We start from the raw sequence: 21,529 nt of genomic DNA on the forward strand, positions 1-21,529 counted from the left end.
GTAGACGGCGGGGATCGATAGCTCGGCGCTCGGCAGCCGCCATGGCGCTGAGCGGAGTGCGGGTGCTGGAGCTGGCCGGCCTGGCGCCGACGCCGCTCTGCGGCATGATCCTCGCCGACTTCGGCGCCGCGGTGGTGCGGGTGGACCGGGCGCCCCGCTCCGCCGTGTCCACCGACGTGCAGGGCCGCGGCAAGCGCTCCTTGGCGCTCGACCTCAAGCAGCCCGCGGGCGCGGCGACGCTGCGGCGGCTGTGCTGCGCGGCGGACGTGCTCATCGAGCCCTTCCGCCGCGGTGAGGCGGCGGCGGCCTGGGGAGGGGGACCGGGGCAGGGTTGGGGAAGCGGGCGGCCCGGAGGTGGAGGTCGGGTGTATGGCCATGAGGAGGCCATGGAATGCGGTGCTGAAGGGCCTGAGGGAAGGGAGCAGCTTCTGCGGGGTTATTTCGGGTGAAAAACGCTGCAGGACGTACCAGGGTTTGTGGAGTCCAGCAGCCCTGCAGCGTCCCAGGGAGGAATCCGTGGAAGTGCTCAGCCAGCTGACTGAACAAATAGTTGCCCCATTGGCAGACATACTGAACAAATAGTTCTGGACGCCACAGGGGGGTGGCTGAGCTGAGGAGCCATGCACAGAGCATGGGCATCGGTCCTGCAGTGGTTTTTAGGCCTGCTGATATTAACTTAAGTTAGATTTGTAAGGTTAGCTTGTGAGTAAGGTGTAGCAGATGGTGGTCCAGCTCTCAGAGTGTATGATTCATAGAATCATAGAATCAGCTAGGTAGGAAAAGACCTTTAAGATAATGAAGTCCAACCGTTACCCTAGCACTGCCAAGTCCGTCACTAAACTGTGTCACTGAGGGCCTCATATACACGGTTTTTGAACACTTCTAGGGACGGTGATTCCAGCACCTCCCTGGGCAGCCTGTTCCAGTGCCTGAGCACCCTCTCTGCGAAGAAATTGTTCCTAATATCTAATCTAAACCTCCCCTGGTGCAGCTTGAGGCAGTTTCCTCTTTTCCGATCAGTTGTTACTGGGGAGAAGAGACCAACCCCTACCTCACTACATCCTCCTTTCAGGTAGTTCTAGAGAGCAAGAAGGTCTCCCCTGAGCCTTTTCTTCTCCATTCCTCTGAAGACAACAGATCTAACATGCTTTCTTGCTTTATAAACCATACACAGGCACTCATCTTATGCTCATGCATGGGGTATTTCAGTATCCATGCTGCTCCTTGAACACGCTGTTTTGTTATGAAGAGTATCATCGAAGTCAGGCTGGACAGGGCTCTAAGCAACCAGATCTCCTTGAAGATGTCCCTGCTTATGTCGGGAGGGTTGGACTAGATGACCTTTAAAGGTCCCTTCTAACCCAGACCATCCTGTGATTCTGTTGTCATGCTTCAGTGAGGAGCTAACTGAAGTGTTTTGGGGTTTCTGGCATCAGTTGAGAAATAGAAGGCTGTATCAGTTAAACATCACACGTTATAAACATGCGTATGTCATGGATAATGCTTTTCGTTCTGAAAACAGGAGTTTATGATTGTGATGGTTTTTACCTTAAGAATTTTTTGTTTTGTTCCTAAGAAGCAGTGCAAAGAAAATTAAGACATTAAATTCCATTTTTCATTGTAGCTAGTTGCCGACTTTCTAGTGGAAATTTCTGTTTTCTTTGGTTATGTAGGCATTTGAGGTTTTGTTTTAGTTTTGTTTTTCAATCTGGAATTGCAGGTAATTTTCTAACTGGACATTAGGCTTTATGGGCCTGTAAGTGAGCTAGGCAAATCTGTGATCGAGCATGAAGCTAGTGTGAACCAATGAGAAGGCCCAAATGGCAGGGGAGTTTCTTTAAACACAAATGTATCATTGACCTTCAGACAATGACTTTCTAACGCCGGGGGCTATTTCGCACTTGCTTCTCACCTGTGTTTTGAAAATCTTGCTCTTTGCTAAATTTCACTGCTTTTTCCCTGGCATTAATCAGTTGCCTCTGCCCAGTAAGAAATACAATACAAATAGGTCTTAAGGAATGTAAGTATTTAGCAATATTACGGACTAGTCTGTGAAACAAGTTGCAGTAATAGATACTGGGGTGGAACAGCCATTGATACTATACTATCCCCCTCCAAAATGTGTCTCCCTGCAGTGCCAATATAGATTATAGAGCACAGTCCGGCCAAGCTGCTCTTTGCAGTTTGAATTTACTTCTTATAAAACCACTATTTTAGGCTGCAAGATCAAAGTCTTAGCCTTGATTAACTGTAAATCTGTGCTGACCAAACCTACATTTCATTGGCTTCTGAAGGTTCCTTATTCTCTGTGTTACAAAAGAACATGTTTTCTTTTGTGCAGTTGTTGCAAATAATTTTGTGGAATAGTAGCATCGTCCATCCACATCTATGAGTTGAACGATGCAGGTTCACACAGGGTGCTGAGAGGCTAATATGGTGAGGAAAGTATATTCCAGTGAAACATGAAAGCAATTTCAGGTCATTTTACTGTGGAAAATGTAAGAGTTTGCTCTTTTCTCTCTTTCTCTATCTCTCTTTTTTTTTTTTTAACAAGCCTTTGGTAGCTTTCTCTCTTGTTCAGCAGTAGATGGATTACAACAAGCTGCCTGCCAATTTTTTTGAGAATTAAAATAGGAAAAGAAGCTGAAAAGAAGAAAGGATCCTAAAGAAAAAAAAAGGACCTTAAAGCTTCATTTCTGCTTGATTGGCTTGTATAAAAAATGTGTGTGTGTATATATATATATGTGTTGGTAATTTATAACATTCTGGTTGTTTGTGCTGTAATATGGCTACTGAATTAGAATGTATTACTTCATAAATTGCAATTCAATTTTTTTATTGTATGATTTAAGTTTGAACCATGTACCTTTTGAGTCTTATGAAAAATAAATATGAGTTAGGATTCTCTGCCTTTGTCTTTTTAAGGTGTCATGGAAAAACTTGGGCTTGGTCCAGACGTGCTTCTGCAGGAGAATCCCAGACTCATCTATGCTAGACTTACTGGATTTGGCCAGACAGGAAAATATGCCAGATCAGCAGGTCATGACATCAATTACTTGGCTTTATCAGGTAGGCTGTAAAATTTTCTGACAAATAAGTTCCCCCTCGTCCCCCCAGATCAAGACTCAAGAATTTATCGAAAGGTTATTTGCAGATAGCTCAAATTACCTGATGTGTAGTCTGATAAAACAGCTGAGCAGTGCCCGTCAGTGAAAGGAGAGTTTCTTTCTTTGTATGCTTCTCCCTGCTCCTTTCTCCCCAGTCAGCTATGGTGCTTGCTTAATCCCTCTGTAAGATCCCTCACACATTAGAAACTGGCTAGGAGAAATGAGGATGTTTTTCTGCCAGGATATTGAGATAAAGCAGTTCATTGAGGGATTCAGCAAACATGAAAAATAGGCACAAGAAAGGAGCAAACATGGCCTGGACAGGCTGTTAGTTTTGGCAGCCAGAGTGAGCTGTTAGGCTGGGTGAGCATGTCTTCTCGGGCTATATGACATTTTCCTTCCTTTGTGCTGTTTTAGCTGAATAAAGTTTTTCTCTTTGAAGAGAGGACTGAAGTTTTTATGCTTTTTCGTCTTTCTTCAGGGCCTCTCTCCTAGAAAATCTGTATGTTTATAATCCCCCAAAGGCTGCAGATTATTCTCCATGTTTGTGAGCAGCTTTTTCTTGAGCAAAGAAAAACTAGGCAGCCTCAGCCATTTAAGCTCTCATGCTTGTCTGCTGTAAATATCCCTCCATTGATACCAAGTGAAAGGAAAGTAGGCATAATATAAAGTGGCAATTCTGTGTTTCCTTAAGCTGGAGACAGTTTGTTGTTTTAAAGTGTCATGATCCTCCAAGTATGCAGTAACAAACAATAAGAAAATTACCCAACTATGGTGGTAGCAGTCAGCGTGTCATGCATCATCCCGCTGACTGCTGTTCACACTGCTTCTGTCTCTGCTGCTTCTCCCAGCCTGTGAGGGAGGAGAGAAAGCGGCCCAAAACTTCTTGGCTTTCCACTGGATAAAGCATTTCTTTTAGCCCCAGACAAGGGCCAGAGTAGCAGCACTGCAAGTGTGGTGATTCAGTTATCACCTACTATAGAGAGTCAGTGGAATTACATTTCTTTAGCAATGGGCTCAGTCTTCTCATTATTTAGGATTGTCGGAAAATAAAAAAGAGTAAAGGAAGGTTGCCTCATTTGAAACACTTTTGACTTCATGTCCAGATGATTTCAAAGTATTATGATATTTTTTTTTGTTACTAGCGTAGGGAGTCAGTACAGAAACAGTATAGTACATTGCTACCTTAAATTGTAGTACTTCCTGTTTACAAAGAGAAACATGGTTTTGTTGTTTGGGGTTTTGGTTTGGTTTTGGGTTCGTTTTTTTTTCCCCTCTGGAGATGATTTAATCAGTATTTTGGTTAGTGCTGTCTTCCTAAAATTAAATAATTTTGCTTGAAATTTCACAGGTCAATTTTTTCTGCCTTTTTAAAGGAAATAGGACAAGGTGTTTAGGAGGTAACATTCCTCAAAAAAGAGAACTTGTATCCTGAGTATTTTCCACGTGAGCTTTGGATTTCTTTAACTAAAAAATGGCTTGCATTAGAAACTCCAGCTGTAAGTTAATGCATTAATCTGCTTGTGCCTGTGATGACCTTTAGACTATTAAAAGTGAGGTTTTAGTCAGTGACTGGGTTTTATGTTTGCGCTGCAGGCTTTGGAAACTTCTTTATCAGGTGCTTGCACTTGTGTTCATCAGACCATTAGCTAACTAAACAGTGCATCAGGTCATTCAGTTCTCAGGAAACTTTGACCATGTATGTTGCACTTTAGGCTACAGGCACAAGAGAGGTATGGTTGTACTGCAGAGCTTCTTGCTGGCCAAAAGAGAATCACTATGAGGGAGCTACAAAGAGTAAGGTGACAATAAAGAGGTGGTTCAGGATGGCAAAGATATCCTAGCAGGTTAAAAGCTCCATCTGAAGTAAACTGCCTTAGCTTTTGCTCTGTTCCCTTTCATTTCTGCATAAACATAGATTCCCTCTGTCTATGTTGCATGTAGTAAGAGGTAATCTTTCTGTGTTATTCACCCGCTCCTCCTATACACACCCTTTTTTTTCCAAAGGTAGTTGAAGAGGGAGGATAGGACTGAAGTGCAGTTGTTGGTGTGAAGTCCTTTGTTGTGATGGGTTATGTTCACAGAAGACCGTACTTCTACATTCTTTACTTGAAAGATTAAAAGAAGTACAATTTACCAAAGTTGCTTTGAGACATGTTCGTAATGCCTATTGAGTTCTTACAGGGGAGGTTCTATGTATGTACAAAGTACTAATACAGACTTATTGCACACGAGGTGTTTTGGATGAAATTTTGTCCCTATATAACTAAATAATCGGTTTATTTCTGAAAGTTTTATTAAAATCTCTAATTAAATGCATCTTCACTAATATGATTTCATATATTACATACTTTGCAAATTAAAGATTAACTGTTTGCTAAGAAACAGCTGAGGAGAGACAGAAAACTGTTGTTAGAAGTTTGCTTTATCCCTTGTTTACTTGCACAGATGAAAAAGAATGAAACTTTGATTGTAGAAATGTAGAAGTGAATGTTTATAATAAATTTTATACTTACACTTGCTTTTTCTGCTCTATTGTCAGGTGTGCTGTCAAAGATGGGTAGAAAAGATGAAAATCCTTATGCACCCTTAAATCTCCTAGCTGATTTTGCTGGTGGAGGTGTCATATGTGCACTGGGCATTATTACAGCTCTCTATGAACGTATCAAATCTGGCAAGGGGCAGATCGTTGATGCAAGTATGGTAAGTTTGGTCTCAAAGAAAGTAGAGTTTCTTAGGTTTGCTTGTTTGTGTTTTTCCTACTCTAAGTCTGTAAAAGGGAGGAATTCTGAGCTTTTAAGGTTAAACTTTATAAGGTTTAAAATTGAGAACTTGGGAAAGGGGAAGTAAGCAATCTCATAAAATGGCTATTCCTTCGTGTGGAAGCAGTTTTCACATATCACTGTTGCCATAACATCCTTATGATGTGGGACACATACTGCAGCTCTCCCCCTGTGCCATTCCCTATCTTTTTTCCCAGTCTGCCTTCTTCACAAGATATTAGCTGTGTATATTTGATGAGTAAGTTTGGTGTATGGAAATAGGCCTGCAAGAAAGCTGGAGAGGGACCTTTTACAAAGGCATGTAGGGATAGGACAAAGGGGAATGGCTATGAAATGAAAGAGGGGAGATTTAGACATTAGGAAGAAGTTTTTCCCTGTGAGGGTGGTGAGGCGCTGGCACAGGTTGCCCAGAGAAGCTGTGTCCGTCCCATCCTTGGCGGTGTTTAAGGCTGGGTTGGACAGGGCTTCAAGCAACTTGGTTTAGTGGAAGTTTAGGGAGTTGGAACTAGATGATCTTTAAGGTCCGTTCCTACCCAAACCGTTCTGTGATTCTATGATTAATATCATGCATAATAGCAAAAATGACAAACCTAATAAAGAATTACATTAGCTTTATCCAAGGTACATCTGGTTATGAATTTGTGACAGGTCATGTCTTACTATAGCCAGTGTTACCTAGAATAATTGCACCGCTGTAGATTATTGCCAAGAAGTCAATTTCAAACACTTCGTGTTAATGTGCCATAAAATGAATGAAAGGCTAAATTAGCTTAATAATGAATACCGTGGGTTTTTTCACTGCAAGGCCACCCACTTAGACAAAGAGGAAAAATTCACATTTATATTTATCCTTGAAACCTTCATTATCTGCAAGTACTTTTTCTCTCTCTGTCTCTCTCTGGTTTTCTTTTTAAAGAGCATTGCAATTAAAATTCGACCTCCCTCCAGTGTGTTAGGGTAGAGTGAAGGCTATGATTTGGACTTAAATATAAATTTAAAAATAATACATTATTTGAACAGAATAGCTTTGTTGAAGAGGTCTTGAAGAGAATAGCAAGAGATCTTAGCTTACTTGAAAAAGTTTTTGCAAATTCACATGACATTCTCAGAAGCAGGCCACAGCATTTTTGTCTACATAAAAATCCTACGAGATCAGTGCAAAACTGGTCTAATATTTTTACCCCGACAATAGTTATTAGTAATTAATTGTCAAAACAAAAAACTTACCAAGTTGCATTCTGCAAACATCTGTTCTTAGTGTTTTCTCCAATAAGCTGAATAACAGATGAGTGATTGTGTTTAGTAGATTTACAAATGATATGCATGTGGGAAGAACTACAGGAATGTTGGACACTTGGATTAGGACTGAAAATGACCTTGTCAAGTTGGAGAAATGACCTGAAGTAAATTGGCTGAAATTCATGGAGACCACTGCTCTGTAGTTCTCCTAGGCAGAAACAATTAGCTGCACAAATGCTGTATGAGAACAATTGGCTAAAGTATAATGCTGGGGGTTTGTAGCAGTCACAAGCTGAACATGAGTGAACAATATCACGCTGTTGTAAGACACATACACACTGTATTGGGATGTATAAACAGGAAGTAGAGCCAGCAAAGTTTCTATTCAACATTTCTAAGGTCAATTTGAGGAAGCCCGAGAAATAAAACAAAAGCGACCTGAGTCTAAAAACATGACCTACAAAGGAAAATTGAAGGAGTTTGCATATTTGTGAAGCAAGAACTGTGGAGAATTGTGACAGTCTTCAAATATTTAAAAAGATATTTCTTGCAGTTTGGAGTATCACCTTATTTTCACTATTTGTACTTTAAATCATTAAAATAACTTGTTGCAAGAAGAATCAATGTAAGTCTGCTAATGTACTAATGAGATCTGTGGCTCACTGGGAATGGAATGTGTAATGGCTTTTTGGGGGGGGTTTAAGCCCTCAAAACTTCACTCTTTCAATTTTTTCTTGTCTCATTGTAGATGTGGAATTTACAGTTCTCTGCTGATGTTTCTGGTGTCCTGTGAAATGGAGGGAATATTGTCCACTGTCACGGAATGTACTTTACCTGGCATTTTGTTACATTCCTTTCACTTGAAAAGACTTTCAGTGAGCAGTTAATGAAAACCATACATGCATCATCAACAGCAAAGACAGTTAAATACACTGGGTTGATGAGCTTGTTTTTATATCTTAAATATCTTTCATGGGAGTAGATATTTTCAAAAGCACAACACAGCATCATTTCAGCTGTCATTTCATTTTAACATTCTTTTTTACTTAAAAGGCCTGTTACGTAAGTTGTTGCACAGTTCGGGTAGCCTGAATACACAGTGACTCTGACACATGGTGGAATTTTCTATGGTAGAATAGGGAAGCTGAATTTCTGTTTTAGCAGCTTTGTGTCCTTGGGGTTACTTTTATTAAATTTTCATCTTCATGGATTGTTTTACTAACCACTTGTTTGGTTTTTTTCCACTTATTTTTCTGAAGTAATCTAAAAACCTAATTATTCATTGTCTTCAAGGTTTGTAGTTCTAGATTGAGATCTGATTTTTTGCAATAGAACAATTTGTTCTTTATCTTTTATTTCTAATTACTGTGCTGAAAGCTGAAAAATGGCTTGGGAGCATTCTTATGATCAGTAAAATACACACAAGGAAGTCCTCTACTTGGTGAAACTAAACTGGTACAAAAATTGGGTAGAGAGGATCAGGCCAAGGGCTCAAATTGCATCACCTGTTTGCAGTGTCCAATGTTATTGTTGCCCTGTGCGAAAAGTAGATGCTGGATCCTGTTTCAGCTGTCTATCTCAGAAGAATGAAATTCCTGGTCTGAATTGGTTCATGTTAGTTGCTGTCTCTTCTCACTGACTCTAGAGGAATCATAGGTTTCTTAGAGTGGCCCTCAGTTCCCATGTGCTGAGTAGGACCTGGGGTGGACACTGCAATGTGATATAGTAGGCACTATTGTACATCTGCACTGCTCCACCACACTGAAATAGAGGCATGTGAGTCAGGGCCACACTTCAAGTTCACTCCATATTCAGACGCAGTGTCTTCTGCTGATGGTAGGCATGTGATTAAGTGTGACTCACTCTTTGTGAAAAGATAGCTGCAGGAGATGGTGGTGGTAACAGCTTGTGCAATAGCCCCATGGCAAGAGCATTTAGCTGTTCAATGGAAGTCTGGGATTCCAGGTTTTTCTCAGCCTGGAGATATTCAAACCGAAAGTTTCTACACCCTAGAGGCATTTGTCTGTCATGAGGATAAAGATGAGGTTGATACGGATTCATTCTCAATTTTGTTTGAACTCTTTCACTCTGAAGAAGGAACAGAAGACATGCAGAGCAGACAGGTCACCCAGTGGGGTGATGCCTCTGAATTCTTGTCCCTGCTTCAGAGACTGCTTTTAGCATGAGGGAACTATTAGGTGAAACCCATAACTGTTACTGTAATCACTCTGCTGTTTGGTTTAAGTGGAGTCTCCTCATGTTGTCCTTTTCGTTTTTCAAAAGAAAGTGACCACATTAATGCGTGTGTGTGGTGTGCCCTTGGGTGTTTGGTGCTGATGTTAGACATCTTTATACTTGTCTCTGAATTGCAGTGGGCCTCAGGTGGAACCCATCTGTCCAGTTGTCCAACTAGGGCTATTTCTGTAATCCCTATACTAGTCCAAACTACATGTGCTATTTTACTTTTAAGTGTTTCCAGGGCAAGTAGCATTGTATGTAGGTATGAAGTAGTTCTGTCAGAACTAAAATCTAATTTGCAGTTAGAGCTTATTCTGATATTATCCCCATCTATTATTTGGTCAGAACCAAAATCTAATTTGCAGTTAGAGCTTATTCTGGTATTATTTCCTTCTATCATTATAAAGTAAAACCTTACTTCAGGTTTGGGTTTTTTTTGTTAATATGAGCTATGCAAGATCAGATTAGTAAAGCAAACACTGTTTTGATATCCTTGCAGTCATTTTGCAAACATACAGGTGAAGGTATGCAGTGTTTTCTCATACAAAAGTATTTTAATTGACTTTAGCATATGACAAGTAAGGCAAAAGTATTCCTGTCCTTGTGGCAGGTACTTCAGAAAGACGCTGGGTAGTACATATTAGAGCAAGAAGCCTTCATGCAGGCATGCTACAAAGATTTGCGTGCTTTAAGTTTTTGCTTAGAAAGGTAGAAACTAATATACCTTTCCACATGAAAATTCAGTAGCTTTTTATTTTGGTCCAATCTCTGTGATTTTCTCTATAGACAATATTAGGTTAATTTTACACAACTGAAAATGCGTGAATCAAAGTGGTACTCAAAATAATACAGCTTATGTTTTCGTCTGTTCCACTGCAATGTTTCTGGCTGTATGCTGTTACTGCCTCACTTTCTCTCACAGTTTTTCTAATGCAGTTGTAAAAAAAAAAAAGAGGATGCTGGTGGTGAGTAGAACTATAGGATGTGATTTTGCTTGGGAGGACTGGTACAGGCTTGAGAATTATTGAAAGGCTGAACAAACTAAATTTTCATTTGGTTGTACTCCACATAGCCAAGATTTTAAGGAGCAAACACATTTAATAATTTGTCTTTTAGTGCTGTATACATCAAACACTTGCCTACTTAGAGAGAACCTTATGTCTGTGTACATGCCAGCAACGAGAGTGGGAGAATAATTTTTGTTTTAACTTAGTGATGGAGATGAGCTCTCAGTTCCCATTGTATAAGAGACCCTTAACCTTTGATTTACTTCCAGTTTTCTTCTAAAAATAGCAATCTCTTTATAATCTGTAACTTCAAAGGAGTTAGTGTTGAGATAAAAATTTGATACTTAACGGACTGGTATAGGCATCTTAATTTCCAGAGATTTAGAAGGCTTGACAGCTGTCAGATTGCTTAATGTTCTGTAGCACCAAAAAGCTTGTTCCATCACCTAAAATTACATACATTCTCTTTGTAAGTAGTTCTCCTTGAATTACTAACGTTTGCAAACTTGGTAAACTAACAAACATTGTACGTTGAAAGCATGTTATCTATCTGAAGCTGCATTACTGCTGCTTCTTATTCTCTAATTCTAGATATTTCACGTATGCAATATGAACAGTAATTGAGAATTTTAAGAAATTAAACTGCTTACAAGAGATCTTGTCGTTAAAGATCTTAACAAAGGACAAAACTGACAGTAGGTTTTTTGCTGTTTTGTTTTATGTAGAATTAAGGTAACATGACGACTAATTTACTGAAGCTGTTACTTTTTCCTTTGAATCTTCAAGGTAGAAGGAGTAGCATACCTAAGTTCTTTCCTGTGGAAATCACAGAATTTGGGACTTTGGAACAGACCTCGAGGTGAGAACATGCTAGATAGTGGTGCGCCTTTTTATGAAACCTACAAGACCTCCGATGGAAAATTCATGGCTGTTGGTGCCATTGAGCCTCAATTCTATGAGCAGTTAATAAAGGGTAAGTAGCTTGGAGCAGTTGTTTCACATTAGCAAAGCATGATTGAATTAATTCTTTATTGATTCATGACATTGGTTACGTTGATTTCTTTGTAAAAGCCAAACTCTTCTTGAAACTAATTTGGTAGTAGTGTAGCACTTTAGTTGAGTCTCTTCTAGTATTTGATTTCTTTCTTTTTTCATCCTTTCTCCACCTTACCTTCACAAATTACACTTAAATTACAGGTTTTCTTCTGGAGTTACAGTAAATGTAGTCTGTAATGTGGCTGGAGCACTAAATAACTGTTTTGGAAAACCAATTTTTTCAAGGGATTGTGAACATACTTTAAAAATGAGACCTAATTCTTTAGTATCACATACGAAATTTCAAGCAATTTCAGGTATTTTTGATGTAATTCTTTTTAAAAAGAAGCTATTTCAGTTGCTTCAGAAATGAATGTTCATATTTCCTGATAGAACAGAATTTTTCTAGCAGCAAAATCAGCTTTATAAATTAATTCCCACCACACAATTTGAAGAGGGCTTTTAGTGTCCACTTGTGGATATAATTTTTATATTTGACTGAAGACTCTTTAAGTATGAATATAAAATATGGTTTATATGTTAGAGAAATTAGAATGTCATGAAAAATAATTGTCTGAAGTTAAAACAATTTTGCAGGTGCCTCTTTATCTCTGAACTGTTTGTGTGCTGCAAGCTTTTAATCAGATGTGCTCTTAGCTTCTTACTGGTTTTTATCAATTTAAAAATAATATCTTCTGTTGTGCTCCTTTGATAGATGGCTATGCTTTCCATACAGAATTTATGAAAATACAAAAAAATTCTCAAAAGAATTTTAGATTTATTCTCTTTCCATTATTCTGAATATGAAGGTTGTAAGTTCTCAATCTAATTTTAGTTATGCTTAATAAGTAGAAGGAATGCTAACAAAGGATAAACTTAAAGTGGATGTACCTAGTATAACAACCGTTTTTGAGTGTGCATGTGGTAAACTTTTGCTCAGTGAGGGCGTCAGTGGAGTAGCTCCTTATTCTTGCTCAGTCTCTGCCCACCGATTATTCCTTGAATTGCAGCATGGATATCTGTACTAGTTTTGTCTGTGATGGAGTTCAGTTTCTTCATAGTAGCTTGTATGGGCTGATGTTTTGGATTTGTACTGAAAATCATGCTGATAGCACACTGATGGTTTAGTTACTGCTCAGCAGTGCTTACACAGAGCCAAGGCCTTTTCTACTCCTCACACCAATGAGGAGGCTGGGGGTGCACAAGGTGTTGGGATGGGACACAGCCAGGACAGCTGACCCCAACTGACCCAAGGGATGTTCCGCACCATATGGTGACAGTATGTGAGCATACTGTCTCAGCAATAAAACCAGGGGCAGACTGGTAGGGGGCCACTATTCAGCCTGCATTTCCAGGAGATATTGAAATTCAGGAGCATGGTAAGATGAAAGGAGGGTATGGGACTGCAAGGTGGGGTATGCAATTGCTGAGCAGGATCCCAATGAGAGATCTGTGGCTTTGTTCTCTTGCAACCTGTGGTGCTCCCAAGGTGCTTCCACGTCTGTGGCTGCTTCTCTGTGTAGCTTTAAAACTGTGCAAGGCTGTTCAGGTGTGTAGAATATCCAAATTGGTACATGCTGATACATGAAACATGAGGCAGGCTCCTGACGTGACTCAGTGACATGTGTAGCACTATGTGCTGCCCCAGATCAGATGTCCAAGTTTGGAAGAGCCATGCTCTTGGCCAGAGAAGCTGGTCCCTCACTGCCCTGAGTACAGCTTGTTAGCAAACACTAGTTCTAAGCTACTCAGTCTTGAAAAAGAAAGTATAGTCAATTATTCCACACTTTGCAGTTCTTTGATTCTCCTCAGATGCCTTGAGATTTTCGTGCTTGCGGGAAATGGAGTTGGAGAGCAAAATAAATGGTAACAAAGTAAAATAAAAGTCTGTAAGTTAGGGAATTTGGAATTCCAGTACATGCCTTCAGGGACAATGCCTGTATTAAATACAAAGGAAACAAGAAAAGAATATATCTGCTTATTCAAATACCCACATGCTTGGCTTAAAGTCATCAAACATTGACCGGCAGTATTCATGGCTGCAGTATTTTATACTTCTCTACAGATTAAGTTGAATAGCACTTACCTTTAAGCTACATAAGTGGGATGGAATCTATGTTAGTTCAAAAAGAAAACAAATTTTGTAACAGTCTGGTCTTATTTGTCATTCTTCTTCTCAGTGAACATTTGCTGGATGCTCCAGCATTCTTGTATTGATAACTGCTACAGGGCAAGACGAAGGCTTTTGTCTCTCAACCAGCCAGCCACCTTATCTAGAAAGCCGTGTCTGATGGATGCATGTAGTAGACAGGCAATATAGCATGGTCACTGACCAGTCACTGTCCTATTTAGATAACTCTTCACTGAAGAAAATGATAAAATTCTGATGTCTTGTTAGTTGTTTCTCAGAAATTTAGAGCATAAAGTTGGAGCAGCAATTCAGAATTCATCTGCCTATTTTGAGGCATGCACAGTGGACAACTTTATTTTCATGTTTCAAAGTATTCTTTATGCTTACAATGCATAGGAATGGCTTGATTTTAACAGATGAAGTTTGAAAAATAGTTACTCGGCAATAACGAACTGGTGTGCCTGTCTGTAATTGGACAACAACTTCAGTCACAGCTGTGCCTGTGTATCAGTCTGTTGCTATCATTTTTAAAGAAAGCAACATACGCACTACAGTCTGCTAAGGAAATTTTGCTTTTTGCCTTTATTTGTATCATAACCTTTGCTTTCTTACAGTCATAAAACCATAAAACGTTTTGGGTTGGAAGGGTTCTTGAAGAGCATCCAGTTCCAACCCTCTGCCACAGGCAGGGACAACTTCCCCTAGACCAGGTTGCTCCAAGCCCCTTCCAACCTGGCCTTGAACACTGCCAGGGATTCAGGGCCAGACTGCAGTTAATGACATGACGTGACATGGCAAGGAAAGTTCTTAAGGGGTCTTCAAGGGGAAACTAAATAAGTTTAAGAAAATACAGCATCTTAGTTTGGGAAGATTATTGACTTTGTAGATCATGCTTGGTAGGGAAAATTAAATTTCTGCTATCCACAAATTTACAACTTTTTTTTTAAAAAAAGGTTATGTGAGAAACCGAAGCTATATAAAATAGATATGGTAAATAATAGTTGTAGTATTACAAGTGTATTCTGGGCTCACTGTAGACTATTTGCTGTTAACAAACATGCTGTGATCCTTTTACTTACATTAATTTTATTACTACAAAATTCAGCCATCAAATAACTAAAATGCCTTTGAATCTTATGAAAAATCTGATGCAAGAAACATATGCTGCTAATGTTAAGTCTCAATATTTTGAAAGAGACAGAATGTGTTCCAACTGACCTGTAAATTGCTTCTGCAGGTTTCTCTTGATTTTTAGCAATATGTGCTCGATGTTGCTGTAGCCAGGCTACAAAACACATGCAGAACACAGTAGGTTATCTGAAGGGGGCCTACAAGAATGCTGGAGAGGGAGTCTTCACCAGGGACTGTAGCGATAGGGCAAGGGGTGATGGGTTTAAACTGAAACAGGGGAAGTTCGGGTTAGGTATAAGGAAGAAGTTCTTTACTGTGAGGGTGCTGAGGCACTGGAACAGGTTGCACAAACAAGTGGTAAATGCTCCATCCCTGGCAGTGTTCAAGCGCAGGTTGGACAGAGCCTTGGGCAACATGGTCTAGTGTGAGGTGTCCTTGCCGATGGCAGGGGCTTGGAACTAGGTAATCTTAAGGTCCTTTCCAACCCAAACCATTCTATGATTGTATGATTTTGTATATAATAGTGCATAGTAGTAACAGTTTCATTCTGTGTTATTGTGTGGTGTGAACTTGGTTAGTAGGGTGAACTTTGACAGTACTCTTTTCAAACTACTTTGATACTCCTACGTTGTATGACTTATATTTAAAAAGAAGGAAAAAAAATTAAGAAGCACTTGAAAGACATAGGTTACATCATTATGAAGGATTTCCACATGGCTCTCCATTTTGTGATTGTAAGGTATTGTGTAACGTATTAAAAATCTGCTGATGTACTGAATTCAGTATAACATGGTTATTAAGATCAACAAAGTGGATGAACAGTTCTCTCATTACCTTCCCTCAGTTACATATACAGTTAAGTTTTATTTGAATTTACTTATCAGGATAAGCCTTACATATTGTACAAATACTGTAAAGGGGCATCTTACTGCTGCACCAAAACATTTGCAGTTGTGGTAATTGAATATGTAGACTTGGAGTATGGCTGTGGATGTATTTGCAGCGATGCTCTGGGACTGATCAACCTTTTACCAAGCTGTCATTTTCTAAAAAAATACTTTGTTTCAGAATCTTTGAGCAGAGAAAAAAAGCCTTCACATGGTTACTTTAACGAAAATTCACTACTGACGTGGAATATGCTGAAGTCAATTCCCTCTCACAGTGAGAATTAATTCTATTTAGAGAGAGAGAGTAATGGCATACACGTCATGGCTATTTTTTGGGCCAAAATTAGGGATTCCCATACTTGGGAATACATGATTCTGCTCAGTCATACGGCAACACATTTTCAAAGTTACAGTGCTATGAGCATGCGATTTTATAAAGAAAATCAAAATCAGCAAGTTAAACCAAGAAAATCCCTCTGCTAGGGATCCTAAATAATCTTTTAAAATAGTATGGTTGAAATACTGTAAGAAACTGCTTGTTTCCAACTTATCAAAGCAACTTGCAGATCTATCTAATGAATTTTTCTGTTGTCTTTCTTATGAAATGGGTGCCTAATTTTACTGCAGTTTGTCAATTTCTGTAGAGACAGAGATTTCAATTTGTTGCATTAATAAATGACATGCAGATATATGTCAATAAAACTGTAGCATTTAAAGGAGACTTAAAGCTGTATAGTTATAAGGAGACTTAATTTTTCAGACTCTTTTCAGTGGTGCATGGCAACAGGATGAGGAGGAATGGCCAGCATGAGAAGTTTCACCTCAACATGAGGAAGAACTTCTTTACATTGAGGGTGTCAGAGCCACTGGAACAGGCTGCCCACGGAGGTTGTGGAGTCTCTGTCTCTGAAGACATTCAAACCCCACTTGGATGTGTTCCTCCTATGTAACCTGCTCTAGATGGCCCTGCCTTGGCAGGGGGGTTGGACTAAATGTTGACCAGAGATTCCTTCCAGCCCTGATGATTCTGTGATTTTTCAAGAATAGTCATTTCAAAGCTGTGCTAGGGTAGTTTGCTGGCCTTTTCTAAACAAAAATCCGTACATGAAAATTTGAACAAAAACTTGGAAACAAGATGTGATTGCTTTACCAGATATTCTGTGTAAAAGATACTTTGCTTTTGATTATGTTGGGTGAAATATGTCATCCTGTGGTATCCCAAACAGTTCTGTGCTGTTATTGTTTCCTTGTTGACTCAGTCGCTCCTGCTGTGATTCCGTTCGTCTGCACCACAAATGGTTAGCACAAGCTGGAAAATGAGAAGCTGTAGTGCATAAATGCTGTCAGTTCATGCTATTTAAAGCTGAAGTCTTCAGTGGTCAATGGAAAATGAGCATATAATATTAAATTCCAGGTTCTGCATATTGTTCTATTTTGCTAGAGCATGTACGGTTAGGTTAAGCCAACTTTCCATCTGGCATGATCTTCAATATAATTGTGTAATGGGATAATGGTAGAGCTCTGTTGATGTTGGACTGGCTACTAGAAACCAAACCATAATTAATAAGCAAATAAATACTTATGAAACAATGTTTCCAATTGACGGTGTTTCGTGCATTGAGACAGAATCTCAGTGTGTTATTACTTAACTTACTGTGGAAAGTAAATTTGCCTCACCTACTCCTAAAGAAAGCTATATAGCACTGTTCATCTTTAGTATTATACTTTGAAGATCAATAATAAAATTAATTTGAAAGCATTTAGTTACACATGCTCAACCAGTATGAGTAATCTTCAGCTGATCATTTTTTAGGATGATATGAATGGTTAGGATTGTAAAACTAGATTGTAAGTTTAGTGATTTAAAGTGCACATGACTTGATAACTTGTTAAGGAGTGATGTTTACCTTGTAGTAATATTTATCCTGATACCTATAGGAATCTCTTAATAAGATATGAAAATGCTTATTCTGTCTTTGACTGTGTTGATTTTCTTCTAAACATGGACAACTGCAAGGCTGTATTCCTGAGTCTGGAGACTGGGAATTTCTCTGTGTTTCCCTTTGCAGTACCAAAGTTAAGATTTCAAAGCATATATTCATTTTCAAAGCTATTATTTAAGAATCTTGTGCTTAACAGTGTAATTCTTAAATACTGTGATTACCTAGGGGAGACTGTGAGCCCCGAGAAGTGCATGTAGTAGAGATTATGAGCAGAAAGAAAGAATTTAAAGAGCACAAGAATGGACATTGTCTTCCTTTGTTCTCCCCTGTATGTTTTAGTAGCTATGTGTCTACCCTTGTCAGTGATAAATAAGCTGTAGAAACAGAAGTACAGAAATTTTTTTCTGCCTATCTGCAGCTAAAAATTAGAGAAGTTCTGTGTTACCAGTTGCAAGTCAAATCATTAATCTGACACCAGATAGCCAAAGACAGAGGAAAGAATGCTCAAAATTAAATGTTTGCAGAAATCCACGTTTTCCTTGCCTGTTACACAGAGCTGTTGTTTTCTAAGCAGCTCCCTTTTCTTGTTGTTTGAGAAGCATTATGATGATAGTTGTTCTATAGCCTTTCTAATTTCTCAATTTAACTTCTTTCTTATACCCTTTTTTTCGTGAAATTTTCCTGCTATCTTCATGCTCCTGAATTTCAAGTTGTGACTGACTGGACAGCCTTCAATATACCACTTCTGATTACTGTTTGATATCAAAGGCTGTTTGTATGTCTGTTTGTTCTATCTCCATTTTGAAAGTGTAGTTTAATTGCCTTTTGAAAGCATAGTTTAATTGCCTTTTCTCTTTGTTTCTTACCTCCTTTTTGAGACAAACCCTACCAGGAGTGGTAATAATTCTTGCATCTCTTTGAAGTAGAAGAACGAAAGGGTAGGAGTGCGTAGAGCAGAATCCTTGAGAAGACGAATAGAGCTGGGAAACTGGCTGCACAGGAGAGATGTAAACTCCCCAGTGAGAGGAAGGGTGGTGCTTACTGCAGGGAAGGACCTAGGACTTCTCTAGTTCAGGGACTTTTCAGTACAAAGCCTGTGTGTCCATCTTCTGCTCCTGTGTTTCAGATGGGATGTGCGTACCGCATACCTAGTCCATGCAGCTGATCTGGGAAGCAGAGTTCTTAAGCAGTTAGCAGGGACTGTGGGTTTCACTTTTCCGGAAGAGCAGCAGTGGAGAGTTAGAACCTGGGAAGCGTGCTGGAGCAGGGAGAGCAGCAAACACTGCTGGAGTCCATTTGGACTGAGGGAGTCAAGAAACAGTCAGTTAACTTGCAGGTATCTGCAGCTGAACTACCTCATGCACATTGAGACGGGGTGTATCCATTACACCATCTTCTCATCTCTGGCATAGAAATAACCCAGTTATGTTGGACTTCAAACACAGTAGCCTGCTGAATGTCCAACTCTGGCTGAGGTGCTGGTTTCTATGAGATAGTATATTGCTGTAGACCAAGACGCATTCGGCAGACTTTTGTGTTGCTACTGCCAGCTAGAGAATACAATACCTATTGTAGAAAATGTTCTCAGGACAAAATGTGATCTCTAGGCAGCTGCTACTCTTATGCAGTGTTTATACAAATGAGTGTTTATTATATGCACATAGTTAAAAGGCTGTAGTTGATGCGGTTTAGTCTAATTGCTAGTAATAGAACATTTTATTCTCCTGCTCCCTCCCCCTCCTAGGTACCCTAATAAAATTTGAGATGAGCAGAGCTAATATGTTCTGCTGTGTTGGACTGCTTGTGAAATATTAGCTTCTTGAGAAACTTATCTGCTTGTGAGTAGCACTTGGTAATTTATCTGAGCTATGTTACAGTTAAACGTTGCTTTCCTCCTTTCAGGTCTTGGGCTAGATGCAGATGAACTTCCCAGTCAGTTGAGTTTCTCCGACTGGCCCAAAATGAAGAAAAAATTTGCATCCATATTTGCACAGAAGACACAAGCTGAGTGGTGCAATATATTTGATGGTACTGATGCCTGTGTGACTCCTGTTTTATCCTTTGATGATGTTGCCTCACATCAGCATAACAAACAAAGAAGGTCTTTTATCAAAAACGATCAGGAAGAGATAAGTCCTAGACCTGCTCCTCTTCTGTCAAGGACACCTGCTGTTCCATCATGTAAAAGAGATCCTTTTATAGGAGAACACACGGAAGAGATACTTCTGGAATATGGATTTACTAAGCAAGAGATTGCTAAACTTTATTCTGATAAAGTAATAGAATTCAGTAAACCAAAACCTAATTTATGATCACTGATTATGTAGATCAGACAAATTTCAGGCTGATACACTGAGGTTTTTATGCATTAAAAATTGAATTATGTGACAAAAAATGTTTGCATGATACTGCTTTGAAACAATAAAAAAAAATGGTATTGAAATTCTAAATTTAATTGAAAACAGTGGAAGCCATGTACACGTGTACATGGGTGGTGTGCAGTCTAGAATGATACCAGGATTATGTTCTACACAGCTGGCTTAGTAAACAGCTGAAAATCCTCAAAATTTTTGATTAAATCTTGTCTCCTGTGAAACATTTGTTTCTTTAAATTCTTAGTTACCGTGTTGCTTTGTAATACATCTTGTAATTACATGAAGGCACTACTTTTCAAAAAATAGAGTTATATTCTTCCTAAACAAGTGGTTGTGTTGTTTATTCATCGATTGGAAGCGGTCTTTTTTCCTCTTATCTTACCATACTAGTTCATTTGCCATATCATGCCAAAACAGTCATTGAAATAATGCTGTTTTCTTATGTGCTGCCACAGAGTTATTATCATAAAGTAATTCTATTTAATAGCCTGACTACATTTTCTTAATGCAGTCTCCTCATTATATTACGTTTGGAATTCCAGTTTGCCTAGAAAATCACTTCAGAATTAAATCCGTTACTTTAAAATAGCAGCCAAGTATTAATCCTTTCTCTCTTTTTTGATGAAGTGGTAGGCAACTTAGCTGCACAGGTTGTAAACAGGGGTTATTCCACAGTGGTTTTCATTTCCTTCAAAATTAAACCATCATTTGAAACAGGCAAAAGAAAACATGCTTTTAAAAAGAATTAGTTATATGGCCTTAATATAGTTTTCTTTAGTCTGACATGTCAGGAATTACGATATGAGGTGCTGGGGTTTTTGCTAACTTCGTCAGAGTGTTTACCTCGCTGAAGATTAGTTTGTTGCTGACAGAGGCTTCAAAAGATGCGATACGCTTTGGCTCATTTTATGTGTGTCATGCCAAAATTGTCAGTGTTGTTACTATAAAAACACCTTTTACATTCTACCACATGAGCACCTGCCTGGAAGTAAGAATTGTCTAGGTCCTGACAAATTCAACAGAAGCATCTTAAGTTCCCAGCTAATAATCACACTAATGTAAATTACTGAATATTACACACCTTTACAATAAGAGTTGATAGTTTGCTTAGTCCCAGCTGCATCTGATCATGTTGGAGAACAATATAAACATGATCAAATGTTTGATAACAATGCACATAACTTTCGGCCCTAAATCGCTGAAGTCAATTTGAAAAGACTCATGTTAACTCCAGCACAGATTGGATCAGCTGCCTCTCGCAGGTGGCTAACTTGAAAGGTACAGTCGTGGTCTGTCACTACAGATTTCTTTCTTTTAAGGCCTTCTCTTGGCAGGTAAGACTGTTTAAAAATAAGCTAAGTGATCCTGATACCTTTGTTCTTCAGAAACCAAGAAAATAATCGGTTGTTCTGAGGATGGCACACAGCAGCTACACAAAAATAATCACTAGCTGCTGTTTGACAGACATTTGTTATGCTTTTTATCTGCCACTTAACACTTCAGGGCAACAGGTAGGTTCACATACTTATCTTCATGAAGTGCGTTGAAATCGCTTTCTGGATACATACTCTAGGTTTTTGCCCCCCTGTTTAATCAACAGGAAATTGGTTGGTGTTCATGTTTGTGTTAGAGAGAGATGGAGGCTCTATATTC

General features: G+C 39.2%; 1 protein-coding gene across 1 annotated transcript; it reads left to right on the top strand.

Moving 5' to 3' along the window:
- Positions 1-18: 18 nt before the first annotated feature.
- On the top strand, positions 19-20,203 carry AMACR (alpha-methylacyl-CoA racemase). The gene is made up of 5 exons (XM_030470360.1): positions 19-291; positions 2,926-3,069; positions 5,650-5,810; positions 11,161-11,347; positions 19,404-20,203. The coding sequence occupies exons 1-5, from the start codon at positions 42-44 to the stop codon at positions 19,811-19,813; spliced, it is 1,152 nt and encodes a 383-aa protein (XP_030326220.1). The 5' UTR covers positions 19-41; the 3' UTR covers positions 19,814-20,203.
- The last annotated feature ends 1,326 nt before the right edge of the window (positions 20,204-21,529 follow it).

This window comes from Strigops habroptila, chromosome Z (assembly GCF_004027225.2).
Source record: "Strigops habroptila isolate Jane chromosome Z, bStrHab1.2.pri, whole genome shotgun sequence".
NCBI lineage: Eukaryota > Metazoa > Chordata > Aves > Psittaciformes > Psittacidae > Strigops > Strigops habroptila.